We start from the raw sequence: 14,397 nt of genomic DNA on the forward strand, positions 1-14,397 counted from the left end.
TCCTTCAGCAATGCAGGGTTAAAGGCACATTAAAATATTCTGGAGTGGAAAAAAATTAATAAACGGTGAATCTGAGGTAAGGAACTCTAAAAAGAGCTGTTAAAACAAAAGTTGCTGGGGTAGGCAGTTGGAGAAAGGATAAAATTCCCCTCACAGTGAATGAAGAATGTTCCTTTCCATGCTAGGACTCCTTTGTTTTCAGCACAAGGGATCCCCCTTCCATCAGCAGGGAAAATCCAGTTAAATTCTGTGCTGAAAACAGGAGTGGGAGATAACCCTATAAAGCACTTGCCCACATTACAGGGCTTTCCTCACATTACAGGGTTAGCGATTCGACGGGAAGAGAGAGATTTGTAAAATCAGTATTTTAAACACATTTTTCATCTATGAGCCTTGCTTCATCCTTTCAAATTTCATACAGGATCTCTGGGAGAAGGAATTCCAGGAAGTCTGTAAAAGCTGCAGGGATGCCCAGGGATTTTACAGCAGCAGTAGAGTTATCCATCATTTGGGTGGGGAGTGAATTCCAATTGCTCTACAGGGACAGCATTGCTGAAGGGAAAATACTGCCCAGAATACTTCAAGTAGAGATTTACTCTTTACCTTCTTCCATGGGAAGCAGACCCAAAAAATCAGGAAAAAGTCTCTTGTAAATTCCAAAGTAAGTGACGCGAAGGATGGTATGGTATGAAAAGACGTGCTGGCACCTTCCCAGCTGTTCCTCTGCTCAGAGGCCTCATTGCCATACAGGCAGCTTCCTGGGCTCCCCATGGAAAAATCAATGGATGTTGTAAAAGCAGCTCATCGAATGTATGTCAAGACTTCCTGGTTTTCCTTGAGTCAGAACATTTTATGTATAATTTATAGATATGATCAATGGCACTTCAACAAACGAGAGCTACCCCAGCAGCTGAAATCAAGGGAGACCAGGCAGAGTTAAACCAGCAAAACATCCTCACTTCAGTTATGTCCAATAAAACCTGAGCCACACTACAGAACTGAGCAATGGAACATTAAAAACCTTGAAAAAAAATTTTCAGCAAACTTATACCCTAAAAGTATCCCACTCCTGATAACTGAAGCTCATTGTCCTCATTAGTGTGTGATAAACAGGCCTGAACGGTTTCACTCCAGCCAGGCTTTGACACCAAAAATTTCCTGAAGGGCTGGGTAAGCCACAGAACATAAACATTCAATATAACAACAATTTTTAGGCCTTAATATTCCAAAGAAAAAAACCCAGATGTAACCATCTTTCCAAGCTGGCAAGCAGTAAGAATGACTGTAAGGAAAAACATCTCAAAGTTTTAGTTATCTGTGCCAGAAAAGATTTAAGACTTCCCAGTGACCTTGTCCCAGGTGTCCTTGTGCTTTCCACCTCAGCTAGGAATAAACAAATTTCTGATGTAACTGGAAGAGGGAGGACATCTGACTCTGCCTTTTGGGATCTAAGGCCCCATACCACTTTCACCCAACCTCTGCCTTCACCAAGGAATCACAAAGGAGAAGCATGGAATAATTTGGGTTAGAGGAGCTCCCAGGAGGTGTCTGTTCCCACACCCTCCCACGGCAGGGCCAGCTTTAATGTTGGATCAGGTTGTCCAGGGCCTTGTCCAGTCAGAAGTTTGGAATGTCCTCCCAGCACATCCAAGGACATTTAAAAGCTCACTGCAACACCAAAAAAGGGACTTTGCTTGCCTCTGCTCCTTGTTGAGACAGTGATGTGGTGAATAAAATGAATTACTGCTGATTCTCGGTGGTGTTGGGTTTTTCTCGGGATTGGAAGGGAATATATACACACACACATATGTCCCACCATCCCTACAAGCTTTGGTATGGGTACACTGTTTTATATACCAGAAACACGGATCCCACTAAGACTTCCAGGCTTTACCAACAACATGTCACAAGGGTGATAAACCTTAAGGCCATTAACAAAAGAAAAAATACTAATTAACACTGATGAGACCAACACAAGTAACTTTCCTTTGCAGGACTGTGTCATGGCAGGAAATGTCAGCAAAGTGATCACAGAATGTAATGCATTAACTAAAATTAATGGAAGACTAATTCCTGAGAACACCGTGAGCCAGCACTTCATCAGGCTCCAGGAGAATATTCCCGTGTGAGATGAAATATTGAAGCACCAGGATAAAGAACATCCCACAACAAAGAGGACACATAACTCACCTGTTCATCTCTTCAAGGCAGTCGGTTGCGAAGTAGAAGCTCTTTATTTTGGGGTGACATGCTTTGAAGGCACTATAAAAAGAGCACAAAGGATAAAACCCACCTTTTCTTTCAAGCAATTTGTCTGCAAATACACCAGACTGTCCTGCTCTATGGTCTTCAGCATGTTACAGGTTTCATAGGCATTTGTAATCTTCAGTCTGAGCTTTGCTGCCTAAACTTATAGATGGATTCCTCCTGATCTGATTTCATCCACATTTGTGAGCCTCATACTTTGCAAAAATTTAAAAACCCCTTGAATGATTTAAAAATACAAATCCTTTTGGTAACCACTGATGTTCTACATCTAAAAAATTCTTGGGTGAATTTGAAAGTCTTGCTGAGTATATTCAAGTACATCTTAGTTGTATTCCAAAGATCAGCTAAAGTGATAAGTGCTTGATTCCACCCCCCCCCCTTCTGATATATTTAGATGACTGTTCTGTGTTTTACAAAGAGAAATACAGAGTGCTGCCAAGTTGAGCTAGAATCACTGGAATAATGGATAATAATCAGATGGCATGGGTGATTATAGTTCACAGATAATGGTTTTTATTAATGCTTTCATGTGGTCTAATCCCTGAGTTCTCCCTTGGCTGGGCAGTTGAAAACTGCTAAGAACAATAATTACAATTTTTACGAATTTTTTGTGTGGGTATAATGAAAAGGAGTTTTGCTACCCAGGAAACCAAGAAGGTCCCAGCATTAAAGACTATTAATTTGATTAGCGGGCAAATGCCACACTATCATTCCTAACATTTAGGTTAAAATACTGACATTTGTATGGTAATTACCAGAGGTAAGAACTAGATTAGGAATCATTACACATGGAATTATGAAGAACCTGTGATGCAACGTTTCCACTATTAATAGCTTAAATGCAAATGAGTGTTTTATTAATTACTATGACTTACTGCAGTTTTCAAAGACAAGATGAAAGCTGAAGAAGCGTCACCTGGGCACGTGATTTTTTTATAAATATCATTAATACAAATGCATCCAGCAACAGCTTTCCTAACAAAAGTCCTACAGCAGAGTTGTATTTTCGTGCAGTTTCCTTTTCCATGAGATTAGGGATATGAGGGTAAGGTTATCTTTGCACAGAGGGTTATCGTTAAATAATAAATTCCATAAAAGGAGACTGTCAAGGTATGTAAGTGTTCTTTTGGCATCTGGTCAGTGATAATTTCCACTGCAGAGCCTCACTGCCCTGGCTGCTGGAACTTCGCAAATAAAAGCAGTGAGTGACTGTGAAATCCCACCCAGGGATTCGTGGTGCCCACTAGATGGCACAAGCTTGTTAATTATCTCTCTTTTGATCATTATATAAATGCAGTTTTAGGTATGCTCTGATCAAATTTATGCTTTCTTTTAACTGATTAGTATAATATGATTTTAGTGTCACAAATTCTTATCGTTCTTAGTCTTCTGCTTTTAAAGTGGAACTTTTTAAACCCCATATGCCAGCTGAGTACCAGCAACTCCAGCTGATCCTATGGAAAGAGCTGATGCCTGCCTGAGGGTAAGAAAGGTGAAATAGTTTTGTGTTTGTCTTTAGACACATGCGTTAGAGCAGTACATGACATCTTTAATTACACAGGGATTAAGCAAATACTGTACCTGCAACAGAAATTCCTTACAGTACTACATTTTTAACGCTCAAAATAGAAAATCATGATTAAACAAACACTCCTGCATAGTTACACTGTAGGTCTGAACTCTCTGCAACATCTGCACCTTCTCCTGCTCCTCTTGCCCAACCATCTCCCAGTGGGATTGGCTCGGATTGGAGAGGATTATGTGGTGGATCTAAAGATCCTAATCCTCTTGGCTAATCCTGAGAGAATATCACATGGTGGAGTTTCTGCTTGTAAATAGGATTATTTTCCTAGACGGGAAATTTAAATACAAACAGGCATTCAAATGCCAATATTGGGGTTTCAAGTCAATGTTAATGGGTTCAAGTTAGTGTGATGAACACAGTTAATTTGGCTCCACTGTGCTCTTGTAGTGTGATAAAATCTATGATTAGTGGATCCTCTTCTAGGGGAAGGTGTCCCTACCCATGGCAGGGGGTGGAATGGGATGATCTTGAAGGTCCCTTCCAACCCAAACCAGGCTGGGATCCTATGATTATTAGAATATTACATTCTCACAGGAACCCTGCCTCAGTTAAAGCACAGAGAGGTGAGATCAGGGCTATGCAACAGGTCAGGCACTGTCTGCAGGGCTCCTGGCTCAACTGTTACAGAACTCGTGAAAGTGTCATAAAATGCAGAAAGAGCAAGGATTTTTCAGGGGTAAATCAGTAAAATGCTGCAGGTCTGGCTGCTTTTGCAAAGGAGTTCCCACGTGCCAAGTCCCTGCAAACAGCTCTAATTGGTTACTATATGAATGTTCCTTAAGGTCTTTCTGCCTGATATTGTGATAATTTCCTGAGGTAGTGAATATTAAAGCTGCAATAATGTATTGCACTGTTACATATCTGCAGACTGCAGAAAACAGGTCTTTATTGGTATGAAGTGGAGATCCCAGTTCTGTGCAAACTTGTGATTTAAATGTATTGCAGTTCTGTGTCAGGGCTTCAAAACATGACAATAAATCCATCTTCATCTCCCAGCAGTGTCACTAAGATTATTATTAGGGAAGTGTTTAGATACATTCCTAGCATTAGGAACTGGAGTCTCCAGGGAAGCAATTTGAGATGTATAAATAGGAATAATTCAGAAGAATGATATCTATATATTTACATTTGGCTTGGTTTGGAGGGCCCCAGACTGGCTGCAATAATCAAGATGTGGTGTAGTGAGTGCCAGTTAAAGGGATAATCCCTTCGTCCATTGGCTGCACTCCAGTTAACACAGCCCAGGAAGTTTCTTCCCTGTGGGGGCCCACTGGTGGCTCAAGGGGGCTTTGCTGTCTGCAAAGACTGTCAAGATCTTTTCAGAAGTAATAAAATTACTGAAACTGCAGGAACATTTAAGCTATACCTTCATGTCTGCCTGTACTACATCAATGACATTTGTGTAGAGCTCTGACTGCACACTTTCAATATGAAGTGCCAACACTGTGGCATATCCTTGATAAATTTAAGACCCAAATTTGCATTAACTAGGCAATGAAAATTTTCACTAGGTGGAAATTGTTGAAGGTTCAGGCAAAGCACCAATTGATAAGGATTAATTATACCTGTAGCTCAATTAATTTTTATAGTTGGGGATCAGCATCACTGTGGGGCCCTATGATTATCAGTATTTTTGAAAATAACATGATATTCATGTCATGCCACAGCATACAAAGTCAAATAACTGTAATTTCTCATACTGTATGATCACTTTTAATCAGGAGGATGCAGGTGTTGCCTAAAAGCAGTGGAAAGTTTTTCAGCACCAATGCAAAAAGCCTCCTTTCACAGGGACGAGGTCATTGCACGTCCACCTATAGCCCGGAGGGCTGAACCAGTCTGAGATAATGCCATGGTTCCTGTGATGATCAGGGTACCTTCATTAAATGCATTACTGAGGCAAATCATCAAACCATACCGAATAATGCATTCAATTATATATATTCTTGTGAACTCTTTCTTAAGGCTATTCCATCACTGTGTGCCATGGACATCAGGAACAGCCAGGCTGGGGAGCAGAACTCCCCATCCAACAGAACAGTGGGAGAGAGAAATCCATTAATTATCCCAGGAAGGGTTCAAATCCTTTAGTTTCAAAAGGGTTTGAACATTTCACATCAATAGCTCTGAAAAGAACAGAGATCTGAGAGGAAATCCAAACTGGGTTCCTGTCTTGGGGTGACTTTGTGATGTGTATCCCCTATCGCTGCCCCACGCCCAGAAAATAACTTTGTGCCTTTCTGTGCCTTTAAACTGAGCCTGAGAGGGGGGAGAGACAAAAGCGAGGGAACTTTCTAAGCAGTTTGTTTCCTTGTTTTCAAGGACACAGAGATAGCGAGGGCTCTGTGCTCAGCTGCGGCAGCAGAGCGAGAGTGGGGAAAGCACCCTGCTTGCTTTCAGCCAGGTTTTCAGCTCCTTTTTCTTTCTCCAGAGAGAGACAGAGAGTTGAACTTTTGTTTTCCTGGGACTTTGTTTTTTCCTTTTTTTTTTTTTTCTCTGCTGGACAGTTTCAACATCAGAATACATTGGGAGGACTTTCCACCGAGGCCTTGGCCCTGGAGGTGGGCCCACCACCCCTTCCCAGCTCCAAGGAGGGGGAGAGAGAGATCTAGGGAAGGCCTCTGAAATTTTCCCAAGTTTCTCTCAGCAGAGAGGGAGGTTTTATTATTTAGCATCATCATCCTCTTCCTGTGTGTTTGTTAAATAAATAGTTTTTATCTCTTTCACTTTCCTTTGAAGAAAATTTATTTTTTCCCAAACCTGGTGGGGGAGGTGTGGTTGTAACCTGCCTTCTCTCAGAGGATATACTTCTAAATTTGGCCAAACCAGAACAGTTCCAAAATGTTCTTTCTTCCTTAGCTCTCCAAAATGGAGAGCTGAAGGAAATCTGACACTGTGATTTGGGCTTTTCTGTGGAATCAGGCAATGGAGTGATACTCACTCCTGTCCTTGTAGGATGATCCAGAAGAGGACAGGGGAGTCCTTTCCAGATGTGCTCACAGTGGCTGTGGGTTGGAGCTGGCTGGACACAGGCAGGGCCCGCATTCCCACATGCTGGATATACTGAATTTCACTGCACACACTTTCAGGTGAAACAGTGGCCAGTGAAAGGTGCAGTTTTTGTGATGGGGGAAATATATAAACAGTAGTCCATGAGGGAAGAAATCAAATGGAAATTCAGCTCAGGAAAAAAGGGAATATACTATTAATGTCTTCATTATACTTTTACCTCTGGACCTGCCTCTTCTTGAAAGGATTCCAAGCCTGAAGGTTCTCAGCTTTCAGTCGTGTGCAAACTTTTAGTTAATCGGACTTTTCCCTGTGCATATACCCTACAGAAATCCTTCTCTAAGCTGAGTTCTGAGGGATTGTGTTCTCATGCTTTGAGGAAAGCTCTGGAAGCTATTTCTAGCTGTGCACAATGACCTTCTGTTTGATCTTGGTTAATTCACTGAAATCTGTTAAGTGCTTTATATTCTAACAAAAGGGTATTATTTTTCCTGTATTTTGTTCAATATCATTATTAATATCTACTCATCGCTCTCAGGTATTTATAGTGCTCAGCTCATGTTTAATTTCTATAGTGATACCCTCAGCTGAAAGGAGAAATAGAAGTATAAATTGCACTGTCTTGTACTTCTCTGACACAGTAATAATATCCCCAGACAACAACAGGCAACTGAAGAGGTTTGATTTTCTGATGAGCAGTCTCTATTGTAATTCATATCTTCAATATTTCTATTGTACATGTGCTCATAGTTGTAAGGCTTGCTTCCTCAGACCAAAACTGCATTCAGTCATTGGAAAAGCGCAGGAAAAATCCAGGATGCTTAGTTAAAAGTAGGAGAGCATACAGAAGACAAATGCAAATAATTCAGGAGATACCAGCAAAGTGCTACTCTCAAAGCATTGGAATTGCTCTGTTAAACCTGTTGATTGCAATTGCAACACTGGTTGGAAGCAGTTTCCAAAGAATGTCTGTTATTAAATATTCCTTAATTGTGGAAAGCTTACAATATGCTTTTTAGTGTAGCAGAATGTAGAAGTAGCAATATGCACATTATGTAGTGTTCATTTTGCATATGGAACCTAAATATTTTAGCAGTTGAGAGCAACACAATACTGGGCATGTAAAGCTTCCTCCATAAAAGAGAAAATTAAGATTATATTCACCATCCCCTGCTATCATATTTGTTATGATATTTCCTATGGGAAAATATGGCCCTACTGAACCTGAGAAAATTTTATCTCTTTACTAAAGTATTCATTGCTTTTTGATTTACTTATTTAACTGAAGCTGTAACTGGACTATCTGGCAAGATGACTAAAGAGTTATTATATTCATTTTAATCCAGTAAATGGAATTTACATTACATTGTATCTTTTACAGTAAAGAGGAAAAGCTTAAGTGGATCTATGATAATATATTTACAGATTTCAAGGTTTTTCTCAGTAACTTCCTTCTCTGGACTTTACAAGTGTTCAGTACTATGTATAGCAAACTTCCAAGAACAATCCTTTATAAGAATAATTGCATCATCACTTACTGTTTTCGTCTGCATTCAATTGCTCTGTCTATCCTGAACTCGGGTAAACTAATGAATCCTTCTGCTTTTTCATCCTATTGAATGAGGGGAAAAAAAAGTGATGTTGAAAAAGAACATAGAATTAAGGAAGAGAGAAATGAGCAACAGCTGTTTGGGTTTTGTACAAAGAACATAGACCAGTCAAAGGAAATACTGGATGTATTTTGCACATACTGTTTTTACTATGAAATATTCAATTCATCGCACAATGTCAGTAACCTTTCTGAGGTAACTAAACTGGTAATTTCTCAAAGGAGGCACAGCCATCCTAATCTTCCTTTGCTGAAGATCACAGAAAACCTTCCAGCCCCAAACACAGCACCTGAACAGAGGAGAGGTCTCAGGTTCTTCATCATAAATCTACATTTTACAGCTGTTTGGTGGATGTCTCTCTTTAAAGTCACAGTTGTCAGACCACGTGCCCTGCTGACAGCCCCTGAGGAGATTCCTTGGCGAGGTCACCTCTGATTAAATGGAGAGGTAATAACCAGGAAATGTATCCTGTCACTTTTTGCTTCTTTTGAAGCAATTCAGCAGGAAAAGCAGGGAGACATATAAATACCAGTCAGGTTTTTGAAAGGTATTAGCAAGAGCACAGTGAATTATGGCTTGGTTGTGAGCCACAGCCTGAGAGTCAGGGGGACACACCCAGAGCCCCCCACCTGGCACGGGCAACGTCAAACAGCACAAAACCTCTGGGCCATGATCACCCACAGCCTCAACAGCCCTGGCTTGGGCTACAGAAAACACAAAAACTGAGGAGAGTTATTCCACTAAGCTCATCCTCTGGAAGAAAATGGGAGACATGGAGTAAAAGATCAGTAACCAAAGCAGGCTGCAGAGTTCAGCTCAAGCACTGGGGCTGCTGCACACAAACGGAACAGCAGCACTGAACCACTTTGGGCTTCTCCCCTCTGTTATTTTCCCTACATTTATGCAGATTGCACCAGCATAGGCCCAGTGGTTTTCAGGAAAATTACACCAAGAGCAGCATTTTACACATGAAAAACTGCAAACTCCAGACTAATTCTTCAAAAAGCAAGAGGAACATCGATATGAAAATAACTTTTAGATAAAGAGATTTACAAATTCAGATTTTCACATCTGCTGCACATAACGCTTAACTAACACAAATGGTTACACTTTACACATCCCCCCCCAAGTCAAACTGGGGAGAGCTGAGTGTTAGTCCAAATAAATCTGTGGAAAAGGATTAACTACATACATACTCACTTGTTAAAGACTACCATGAACATCTGCTGTTTTATTAGGCTTGAACATGGACTTGGAGACTTTAAAAAATAATTTCAATTGAAATATTTCCAGCCAGAGTGCCCCAGACTTGGCAATTAAAGTGGCAGTTCATCCGACCACACAGTAGAAAGACTTTACTAGTAAAACGAATTATAAAGCTTAAGGTTTCATTTTTGTCTTCTCCAAGCATGGTGTGTACTTACATTCTGGTTTGTGTACCAGTACAAGCAGGAATCCTTCAGAATGAACCAGTACTTTTTCCATTTTTGGGTGAAATATCCCTTGGCATCCTTTTTCTTCCAGAGCCAGCCTTCGCAGTCCCCGTGGCCCAGGTCCTTGCAGGAAATGCGCCTCCTGCTCACGCTGGAGAGGGAACTCCCTGGGAAAACCACGGGGGTGACACAGACACCCAGTGAGAGGGGGGAAACTGCTCCATTTAAACACACCACTGATTTTTAATTCAAAACCCTCCAAGCCAAATCCTCTCCAGATTCGGAACGAACAATTTCCAAACTCAACAGTGCCCTGCAATTTTGGTTTCAGCGTGAGCACAAAATGAAAAGGGTCTGGTTTATGCAATGCTTTATTTAATCTCTAGAGGGTTCATTCCTCTTAGGGCTGCATTTTTTTCTGATTAAGATCAGCAGCATCATTCCAAAGCAAAAATGTATTTATTTAGCCTCAGTCAGGAACTCAGAATATGACACAATCTGTGCACAGATGAAAACACTACATTTTTCCATATATCTTCCTTTTAGCAGCAGAAACCCTGTCAAATTATGGGAATTTTTAAACCAAATTTTTATAAGCAATAAAAAAGAAAGATTGTTCACTTCCATAACAATGCACATGCTTACATGATTTTTATCCTGAAGTGAACAACAATCTTTTAACTTTACAGCATCCTGTTAAAGGCACCAGGTATAGGGGTTTTTTTCTTGGTGTTATTTCAATGAATCCTAATTGAAAGGCTTAAAAATTTAGAGTGCCTTGTAAATATTAATAAAATCACGTTTTTAATAAATATGGTATCATTTCTTTTCCTGAAAATAAACTCTGTGGGAAATTTCCTTAACGTATCAGACATTTTCTTTTCTGTGAAAAATCAAGTTTATGATGCTACAGGAATTACATTTGTCCTAAAGCTGTGAAGCAGGGAAGAAATTTAGAGAACATAAAACACCAGCCTTTGCTCTGCGGTGTTCCACAAGCAAGTTCTCATCAATTTGCTCATAGATACTGCCTGCCTTCTTCCTAAGGAAGAGGAAATTTTACCACTCACCCAAGCAATATTATACCTATAACACATTTATTTTGGTATTTTAATTTGGTATTTTCCTTTGTTGTTTACCATCGAATTCAGAAATATTTGAATTCAGTTGAACTATTGATACAGATCACTTATTATCAGAGAAGGAGCCTCATTTTCTAGTTTCAAAACGTTAACTGAAAGAAGTTACCTTTTGACCATTTTCTGCTTTTTACCCTGAGGGAAGCGTAATGGAATGACTGTAAGGAAAAAAAATAAATCAATTATGAAACACCAGTGAAGGTAACAGCAATAACATGTAAGAGCTTTCATTCACTCCCATCTCCAGGGTTCTCATAGCACCAGTTATCACAGGATCTCCCTTCTGTCATTTTTCTCTTACTACTGCCATCCACATCATAAAGAAAACAACTCTCTTCTAGATCTGCAAACTGAAATCCTGTTTTACAAAAATCTTAATTTAAATTGCAATGAAACCATGAAGGATCCTTTGCATGAATAGCTGTGCAGTAGCTTGAAAACTAAAGATATAAACTCCCGTGAATGAGCTAATAAAATGACAGGTATTTGAAGTTTGTTGTATCAATGAAATAATTATACAAATATGCATTCAAAAAGAAATATCCACCACAAACATTATATGCAAAATCCTGTGCTCAATGACATGTTGAAGTCACATTCTTCCTACCTTAGAAACAAGTTTTTTGGGTTGGTGGTTGACAGAATAAGTCTCAGGAGAAAAAAAAAATGCTTTCTTTCTTTTGTGGCAGCACTAGAAAATTGCTACAGATTCTGAAAAAAAAAACCCTAAAAGCATCTCTTTATTTAAACCTTAAAACAGGGATGGTACTCAAAAACTGGTAAGGATTTGCCTCCAATATATAAATGCTTAAGAACTCTAGAAAATAAACAGGTGATAATAAGACTCCAGCTCCAGAGAGACAAAGTTTTGTTTTAAATGAAAGTGGCAGAGGGAGGAGTGGGTTTGGACATGCACAGCCCTGTTTATAACCCTCTTGTGATTTAGGCACTTGATGTCGTGGAAGGTTTTGTGGGGACTGCAGGGATCAGCAGTCCCTGACTCCCGAGGGAGCTGGCTCAGAGAGCACCAGCTCTCTGTGCTCTCCTGACCTCAGCCTGCTCTCCCAGCCAGCCCCAGGACAGGAATGTCCCACACAAAAGTGGCAATTCCGGCAGGGATAGCTCAGGGAGTGTGTGTGCAGCGTGTCACTGACACAGCACATCTCCCCCATTTAACATCATCTCTGCAAACGTGTCTCTTTGTTCTGAGCACGGGAGAAGACAAAGATTGATGCTCCTGTGCTGGAGGAAATGTAGCAAAATACAGAAATGAAACAGCAAAAGTCTGAGAGAAAGTCTCAAATGTGCACAGCAACACTGGGGGTTTTTGTTGATGTATTGCAAATCACAGCAGCAATATTGATCATCCCTGTTGTGTCAACTGGAGTTCTGTGGTGGCTGAGGCTGAAACAATCTGCTCAATGTTCCTCTTTCCAGAGAAATGCATTAGGGTAAAGCAGGTGTGCTCCTGAAAAAGACATCACCAAATTTTTCCCCAACTGAGGCTAGAGAAATGTAGTGAAGGAATAAAACCTTATCATGAAATGTGGTTAAGTTTAAAGAACTGCGTGACAAATGAAACATCTTGAGGAGATACTCACCAGAAACTGCTATGCATCATTTAATATAATAGTTTTAAAAATAACAAAAAAAACAAGCACGACAAATCAGGGAGAGCTGAAAATATCTTTCTGAAATAAAAAATATCTTTCTTCTAAAAAGCGAAGTTAATTATTCTTACTGTTCTGTTTATGCACACATAGAATGCATTCAAAACAAGGAAACCAGAAAGTGAAAGGTTTGCAATACCTTGGGAATCAGTAGTTAATTAGCAGTGCTAACGTAAAAATTCAAGCTCCATATTCTGATAGATAAAAGAACCACTATAATATAATTAACTTGGTGGCAAACACTGTAAGAAAACAGTCAGAACTCACAACTCCAAATGACTCAGAGTTGCTATGGGAGACAGACAGATGATGGGAGGACTCACTGGGGCTGTCAGCACTTCAATTCTTATCTCAAAACCACAACACAAGGCCAGAGTGAGAGAATGCACACCCTGCCACCCCCACCCAAAAAACAGCACAGTGGAAATTAAAAAAATGTGCTAGAATTGAATGGATGCTACATGAAAGTAAATGAAGGAGATCTCAGTGTAACCAGTGGGTAGGAGAAGTGCTGTCACAGAACCACCAAATGGAAAGCAAAATGGGTTGCTTGTATCTCCACTGGCTCAAACCTCAGGAATTTTTAGGGTAAACTACTTAGAACTGAGTCATTACAGCCACAGAAAGGTTTGGGTTTGGAGGGACCTTAAAGCTCATCCCATTCCAGCACCTGCCTGGGGCAGGGACATCTTCCATAGACCAGCTTGCTTCAAGCCCTGTCCAACCTAATCAGTGTAAAAAGTGCTAAGTCAGAATGAAGAACTGACATTCTACAAATGAAGGTTCTGTTGTTTGTCCTTTGTATCAAATAATTGCAAAATGCTAAAGAATAGAACAACGTGCAGCTATTTCCATTGAAAATGGAGCGCCTTGAAGTTGGTACCACAAAAATATCTGAAAATCCTAATCCCCAATCTCCCTATCATTGTATTGGTACTATTTAAATATTCTAAGAGTTTTAAAACTTTTCTTTACCTTCAGGGTAAGCCTCCCTCCAGACGTGCCTTCCAGCCTAACGAGGTGTGTGATTCTCCTCCCCAAACGAGCACATACCTCAGAACACACACCATGGTTCCTAAACTTAATTAAAACTACTGCAGACACACTGGCCTGGTGTGGTTGCAGCAGCCAATTTCCTCAACATCGAAATTATCCCTGGATTTTTGTTTTCAGCCCTTTCACAGCACAGACAAATGTCAAGATCTGGGATATCTTAAGCATCTTTAAAAAATATGGCAGTGAATTGAGCAGTTGAGGAGCTTTTTGCTTATTTAAAGCACATTTATAAATCATTACCTTCCTCATGGATGTGTTTCCTGGATGGTCAATGGCAGAACTTGCATATCTAAGACAGAGAGAAGAAAGATGTCAAATAACCAGAGGAAAAAAACCCCAACTGATTACATAGTTACATGCACACACTCTGTGCATTTCTAAATATATCCCCAGCATCCTGCAGCACAAAGTTCTATAACATTTTGCTGCAGGATGCTACAGATACCAAAAATTTGACACTTTAAAATGCAAAAATACTATCTCTGATATATGTGAGTTCTCTAAAGACTGGAGAACAAAGCAGGGCAGCAGCACCAGAGGCCTTTCCTCATACAGTGCAAACAGGATTGGCCATGATGGAAATAGGACACTGAATCAGGGTCAGATTTGTCTGATCTGGCACAGAAA

At 40.2% G+C, this 14,397-nt stretch overlaps 1 protein-coding gene across 1 annotated transcript in view; it reads right to left on the reverse strand.

The window, feature by feature from the left end:
- Positions 1 to 14,397, reverse strand: part of LOC116450923 (connector enhancer of kinase suppressor of ras 2-like) — a 174,507-nt gene that overhangs the window by 19,448 nt on the left and 140,662 nt on the right. The window contains exons 16-20 of the mRNA XM_032123908.1: positions 14,011 to 14,059; positions 11,154 to 11,202; positions 9,897 to 10,072; positions 8,401 to 8,474; positions 2,191 to 2,262 (exon numbers count right to left, since the gene is read on the reverse strand). Of these exons, the coding sequence (XP_031979799.1) occupies positions 2,191 to 2,262; positions 8,401 to 8,474; positions 9,897 to 10,072; positions 11,154 to 11,202; positions 14,011 to 14,059 (420 nt within the window). The remainder of the gene's footprint in view (positions 1 to 2,190; positions 2,263 to 8,400; positions 8,475 to 9,896; positions 10,073 to 11,153; positions 11,203 to 14,010; positions 14,060 to 14,397) is intronic.

The sequence above is a fragment of the Corvus moneduloides genome, chromosome 14 (genome assembly GCF_009650955.1).
Source record: "Corvus moneduloides isolate bCorMon1 chromosome 14, bCorMon1.pri, whole genome shotgun sequence".
Classification (NCBI taxonomy): domain Eukaryota; kingdom Metazoa; phylum Chordata; class Aves; order Passeriformes; family Corvidae; genus Corvus; species Corvus moneduloides.